The sequence below is a fragment of the Halyomorpha halys genome, unplaced genomic scaffold (genome assembly GCF_000696795.3).
Source record: "Halyomorpha halys isolate HHAL.00 unplaced genomic scaffold, Hhal_1.1 Scaffold290.1, whole genome shotgun sequence".
NCBI classification, from domain to species: domain Eukaryota; kingdom Metazoa; phylum Arthropoda; class Insecta; order Hemiptera; family Pentatomidae; genus Halyomorpha; species Halyomorpha halys.
In genome coordinates, this window is record NW_027114857.1 from 59,466 (window position 1) to 66,489 (window position 7,024).

Sequence of the window (7,024 nt, forward strand, 5' to 3'; positions counted from 1 at the left end):
ATTCTTTATTTATTTTTAGTTATTATTTATTTACTGTATCAGTTAATTGTATTAACTATCCTCACTATATTTTCTTCAGTATATATTATTAGTGACGACATGTACCATTCTATTTTTACTTAGTTATTCCTAGAATAGAAAATTATTATAGTTATTGTTATTATATTTCTGTATCTTTCTTTTATATTTTTTTATTTTTCATCATATTTTTATGACTTTCCTGTATACGCGACGTGTTTGAAATAGAAATATAACCGTTAAATGGCTGGTCACATCCCCTCCAATCCTCCATGCTTCCGATTTATTTCTATGCCTGTTTAACCTATCACTTTGAACAGGTAGGTGGTCTTGATTTGTTCTTAGCTTATTTATTATCATTTAATATCTTCATTATTGCTTTTGTTTATATATCTTCTTTCATGACCTTTAATTAATCTCAACTTTCTTCTTCATTCTCCGTCTGTTAGTGTGTTTAAATTTTTTGTTCCCACATCTACTTTTCTGTACTTTTTTTTCTGTTTATTTACGTCTCTTGTACTTTTTTAACTGTTCATTTTACGTAATTTTTAATTTTTATTCTTACGATTGTTACAGTTTTTTATTCTTATCATTATTTATTCATGTTTATTTTATATTAATACTATTTCATGTCTTCCTTCCTTTTATTTATATATAATTTTCTTATCACTTAATTTTTACATAATATGTCTCCTACCTTAATTTACCTTATTGTATCTTGTTGTTTTAATGTTCTTAGTTGTTTTTTGTATCTGATGAAGCCCTGCAAAGTGGGGCAAAACGTTGGACATTAAATAGTTAAAAACTATTTGTTCTTTTTTTACCGCAACCCTGACCATCTTCTTATATTTATTTCATATATAAATTATAATAAATATCATAAATTAACCTAGACAGGTTAAGTATCTAAAATATTTAATATTAATGATTCATTTTGATGTAACCTTTGAAAATTTTCTGAATGTCAGAATTCATCCAGTTCTGCTCATTTGTTGGTTCAGACGTATGTAGGACATTTTTAGGATATTCTGTTTTTGTAGAACTTGGTATTTGTGAACCTCTCCAGAACAATATAGCTTGATATTAAGCAGTTTGTAAGAACACTGTATGTGAGACAGGTCTAAAATTAAACTTGTAATGGCACATTATGATCGTCAAATAAGGTTATCTGGCGATATGTGCTTCAATTGATTCCTGTTAGTTGTGATAGGAGAGTTTTGTAACCTGAAAGCTGTCTCTACTTAGAGTAGATAAGTTTATTAAGTATTATTGAGTAAGTTTATTTCCAATTTTCTTTATATTTTAATACACTGTCAAGCCTTGGGCACTAAGCTTTCTGCATCATACTAAATCAGATTCTCAAGGTAACAAGTCTGCTCTCATGTAGGTCCAAATTTGTCTGAACCAAAATGAGGCATTTTCGACCACAAAAATAAGCTAATTAGTTTCCTGAAACTAAAGAGCTGTTTCCATCTAATAGGGTGCCTGTTCATTCCAGATAAATGAATGGTATGCTTAAAATAGTAGATATGTGAAAAATAGTTGAGCTAAAAATAAAATAAAGTTAGAATAGAGTAATAGATGCAAATGATAAAATCCAGTATAGTACTATTAATTTTATTTATAAAGGTGATGGAATGATTTAATTTTCTTGTGTTACATAGAATATACTTATTATTTTAACATTTTTCCTTGCTTTCAGAATAATCCTGAAATAGCTGCTCTACTTCAGAATGGTAGTTTTGATAATCTTGAACAGCTTCAACAATACATAGCCAAAGAAGCTAATGTTTACCAGCTCAAAGAACCTGTAGATGCACGTGTTGGATTTCCATTAACCATAAGTCCATATGCTGAGGTTAGAAAGTTTTACTTAATATTTTGGAAAATTAATATGTAATGAATCCTATGAAACTCCTTTATGAAAACTACTTTATGAAAATATTGTTTCTTTGTTTTATTGTTTAAGTTAACAAATTTCTTTTTAATAGTAGCATCATTCCTGAAGAATTGGAAGAAAATTTTTGACTGTGTTTATTTGAGGATTGTATTGTATATTTGTCTTGCTTTTATATATTGATTGGTCTGTGTTCTTTTGGGCTTAAAAGCAATATCAATACAGTGGTCTATTTAACAATAGGCCTTGCCAATAAAAATTTGCCTAATGTAAAGATTCAACTTCTCATATGCTATGCTTGGCATGATGGAGAAATTCCATCATGACCACTGCTGGTGGACTGGCCCTGAACAATGGTTATATCATCTGTCCTGCTCCACTCTCTTGATGATGGCTACATCTCATCATCCTCTCTATCTTGGAAACATAATTATGGACCTTTTAATAACTTCAAATCCAACCAAATCACCCTTTGTGTGTTTAATAATTCCCTGACAGATTTCTCTGACTACACATTTTTCTAGGTGCTGGAAATAGGCACTGCCTTGTTACTGTGTCGAGAATTGTCAAACTTGGCATAGCAAGGAATTTTTGGTGCTATTGAGGCAGATCATGAAATAATTTGAATGTATTTTGCTGAAGTTCCACAAACCCTGGAAAGCATGTGAAATTCTGTGTAGTTCACTTCAATTTTCTTATTCTTTTTTATACAACTATGGTTTCATTCTCTCTCCTTCTTAATATGTTGTACTGAACTTTTTGTATAGGTTGGGAAGTTCTTAGAAGGTCTGGAGACTCATCATTACCTGATGATAACCTGGTAAAATCTTCAGAATTGCTTCCTAATATGTGTGCTTTGACGTCTGCTACTCTTTATTTTTTTTTCATTATGAATTTATTAATATAAAAAAAAAAAATCAAAATTACAAAAAGAAAACTTAGAGTGCTAAGGGCACAAAGATGATTATATGCTTTAAATGAGGGCTATAGAATTGAGTAAATGCTGAGAAAAATCTGTCAAATTGTTCCAAGATTATCTGTCTGAGCAGTTCACTGTTAACTGGAAAAGAAACAGTGAGCTGGAATTAATGATCCTTTTACGTTCATAGTTCTTTTCAGTTGAGTTTTATTTTGTCTGCTGGAAGTGAATGTTCTTTGGAGACTTATTTTTTGAGTGATATTGAGATATTGAGTATGTTTTTCTTAGACTTGCTGTAATTTGAATAATGTTTCATGGTGGTGCTGAGTTAATATGGCATCTTCATTCGTCAAAACTGGAGGGGAAATTATTTTAGATAATATTCAATCTAAAATGTTCAAAACAGCTATTGAACCTCCCATTGATAATTTGTATTATTATCCCAAAGAAACTGCTTCTCCTTTTACCAAACTTTTCCAAATGAATGGGGTTAACTAGAATAATAAAAGAAAAAAGTCTTGCTCAGATGCATTTCTTTCTGCTTTAAAACTTTGTTATAATTCTGGTTACTTGACGTTTCATGATAAATTTTACCATCAAATTAGCGAACTTGTGATGGGGAACTGCCTTGCTTCTGATATCTCTAATATTGTTCTTAATGACCTTCTCGACTCTATAATACCTCTATTCTCACAAAACATCATTTTCATTAAGAAGTACGTGGACGATCTCTTCCTTGTCCTCAATCCTGACAGAATCCCCGAGATCCTATTAGCACTTTAACTTTTACCACCTTGTCTTCGGTTTACTGTTGAAGGTGACTTTGACCATTCCCTCCCTTTTCTTGATCTACTTACTATCAGAAATCCCGATGGCTCCCTATCCATTGATTAGTATATTAAACCCACCTATTCTGGCAGACTCCTCTGCTTTTTTTCTCAACACCCTTATCACCAAATTATCAGTGTTGCTAAGAACCTTATCCACCGATCCTTTTCTCTTTCCGACCCTCAATATCACCAGACTAACATACAACGTATTAAACAGATCCTATTCAACAACAATTTCCCTCATAAAGTTACAAACAAACTTCTTGATTCTTACATTAACCGGGTTACTCCAGTTCCTCCTGTTCTCAACTCTTCTCAACCCACTCCCCCTCTTTTTTAGTACAGGTCCCTTCCGTATATCCCCATTCTTTCTGACAATATTAAAAATTACTTAAGATCCCCTATTCCCACCCTATGACTTAGCTTGAAGTCACACAACAAAATTCTTATCTTTATTCCAAATTAAAAGACCCTATTCCTTTATAATTTTCTATTATATAATTTAAATACCTCTGTATCCCTATTCATTTGTTATATTGTCTTTCTTTATCATTTATATGTATTATATCCCTTTTTTTTTTTTTACTTAATTTCTTCTTTGTTTTCTATCTGTCTACATTTTAATTTTTTATTTTACTCTTATATATTTCTTCTCCCCCTCTATTATGTATATTATCATTTATTTTTTACCTCATTTTAATATTTTTCTGCACTGTTTACTTTAAAATTATTTTCAAATGTGACATACTGCCATCCCCATTCCTCCCAATACAAACGGTTTACTCTGACTTTGACTTCTGTCAAAACAGGTATGACTTCTGTCTTGTTCATTTTCTTCCCCTTTTCTTTTTTTTCTTTATTTTATTCTATCCCCCTTTTCATGTCTTAGTTTTTACATTCTTTTATATTTCTTCTTTTTATCTGTTACTATTTTCGTTTTCATCTATTGTTTATGTACCTTTTATTTATCTTATTTATTTTTACATTTCATTTTATACCCTTGTAATTTTCCATTTATTTTTACTTATGTTAAGTGTTTGTATCTTTTTTAGCCCTGACGAAGCCCTGCAACATGGGACGATACGTTGGCTCATTAAAATAGTTGTCACTATTTGAGTTTACCGCACCCGGACCATATTCCATTTATTAATAATACACACGGTCAGTCAGCGATCTTCCAGCACTAAATATTTTTATGACTGTTTCAGTTTTTCCTTTGACTGCACCCGGACATCATCTTTTTATTACTAAACACAGTCAATCAATGATCTTCCAAAATTTTTAATTGATTGATATCACAAAATAATTTTGTTTGTTGGATTTAAGTTATTGTTGGTATTTAGAATCATTGAAACTAAAAACCATTTGATTATAATTTTTTTTTTTATGATCAAAAAGGTTTATAAATAAAATTTAATCTAGAAGTGGTATTACCTCTCTGGAACATTAGGATTTCATATTTTTTTTTTTTTACCAAAACTGGAAATTCCATAAATTTAAACCATTTCATATCTCCATAACTACTGACTTCGGTAAAAAAATAATTAGAGTAATTTTTATAGATAATTTAAAGTACTTTAATTTTGTTTACAATAATGTTTGTGATTAACATAATATTTTTTTAAGATATTCACAAAATATTTAAATAAATCAGTGTTATATTGATTTCCTCTTCCTACACCAAGGCCCAATATGGGACACTCTTGGAATTTTTATCATAGGAAATGTAATAAACAATTTAAGAAAAGTTTCTGCTTTTATTTATTTTTTTGGAATATGCACTGATATATTTTCAGGATCCCCCTCTGTATGCACCTTAATCCTCTTCAAAGAACTCATCTCTGTACCAGAATTCAATATTTGCATCATATCATCATATGAATGCAATTTTAAAAGTTGCTCGGCCACAGTCTTGCCTAGGATTTTTTTACTACTTCCATGAATGTTAGTAATCTTAGATTTAGAACTTATTTGAATTACGGACCTAAATTTATCCACAACCTTCAGTGTTGATCTGCCTCTGTAAACAGTCTACATTTCCAATATTGCATCAAATCAATGTGTTATCTCTGTCGGAGAAATTTGGGCTACAACCCCTGCTGTGTAAATTTTCCAGCTAGTCAGACTGCACTCAGGAGCAACAGTATTTACAGTTAATTAACTGTCTTTACATATCTTTTTAACTTTTTTTTTTATTTGCTCTTCAGTCAAATTACTAAAGGAGAAATCTTTTCCAAGAAACATAGAAATCTAAAATTGAAACAATAAAAAAAAAAAAAAAAGATTCCATTGGGAAAGCAAAGATTTAAAAAAAAAAAAATCTGACAAAGTTATTGAAGGTTTATTTATTAATAAATGTCTTTGTATTTCCATGGTTGTTATGACTATTATCAGTTATTACTTCCACTTACCTATATATCAAATATGTACTGAAGGAAAGTAATGTGTTCACATAACTTTCAAAGTAGGGTAGTTAGTGAAAATTGTGTGAGCACTTCATCAAATTTTTAGCTTCCTTATTATTTTTATCTTTTTTTAATGTCAGTTTTAGATATACTTGTAATTTCTATACTATTGTTTCACAAGACAAAGGTCTATAATATGGATCAAAAGGTTAGCGTTTAATAAATAGTTACAACAATTTATAATGTTATTTCTGACTACCTCCTTGATAAATAGCAAAATATCTTATACCATTGTGTTGAGTTGTTACAAACATGGTGAAAGATCCACAGTATTCAATAGTATCTGAATGAAAAAAAATAAAAAATTTGCTATTGGATACTTTGGCCAAGCCTAGCCAATATTTATAAATGATGCTATACCAGAGTGAGGTGAGGTGTGGATAAAGAAACATAAGAAGTTATAAAATGAAAACTTTGATGTGACCTTTTTGTGCTATGCATCTGCTCTTGTAAAATAAATAATCTTTTAAAAGGTTATTTTAAAAATGTTTACATTATGAATATAAAGTTTTCATAGTCATTTGTTCAAATTTTAACTGCCAATTTTTTAATATTTTATTTTACCAGTTAAAATATATTTTTTTTTTTTTTAGAAGAAACAGGATGATAGCTTTATACAGTTGGGACTCAAGAGTGGTACATCACCGACATATCCACTAAAAGGTACAATCTAATGTTTACTTACTATTCTAAGTCATTTTATCTTTATTAATTAATTAATTAGATATTTGAGGAGAAGATGGTTGGGGGTGCGGTCAATGAAACACAAATAAGTATGACTAACTTATTTTAATGTGCCGACGTTTCGGCTAGAGTTTCTAGCCTTCTTCAGGGCTAAAAACAAAACAAGATAACAACCATAAGATAATAACCACAGTAAGTATAGAAATATAAA

The 7,024-nt window shown here is 30.0% G+C and overlaps 1 protein-coding gene across 1 annotated transcript in view; it reads left to right on the top strand.

Moving 5' to 3' along the window:
• Positions 1-7,024, top strand: part of LOC106680809 (uncharacterized) — a gene marked incomplete at both ends in the record, with an annotated part of 87,865 nt that overhangs the window by 17,157 nt on the left and 63,684 nt on the right. Inside the window, 2 exon segments of the mRNA XM_067051954.1 lie at positions 1,721-1,876; positions 6,723-6,792. Coding sequence (XP_066908055.1) covers positions 1,721-1,876; positions 6,723-6,792 — 226 coding nt within the window.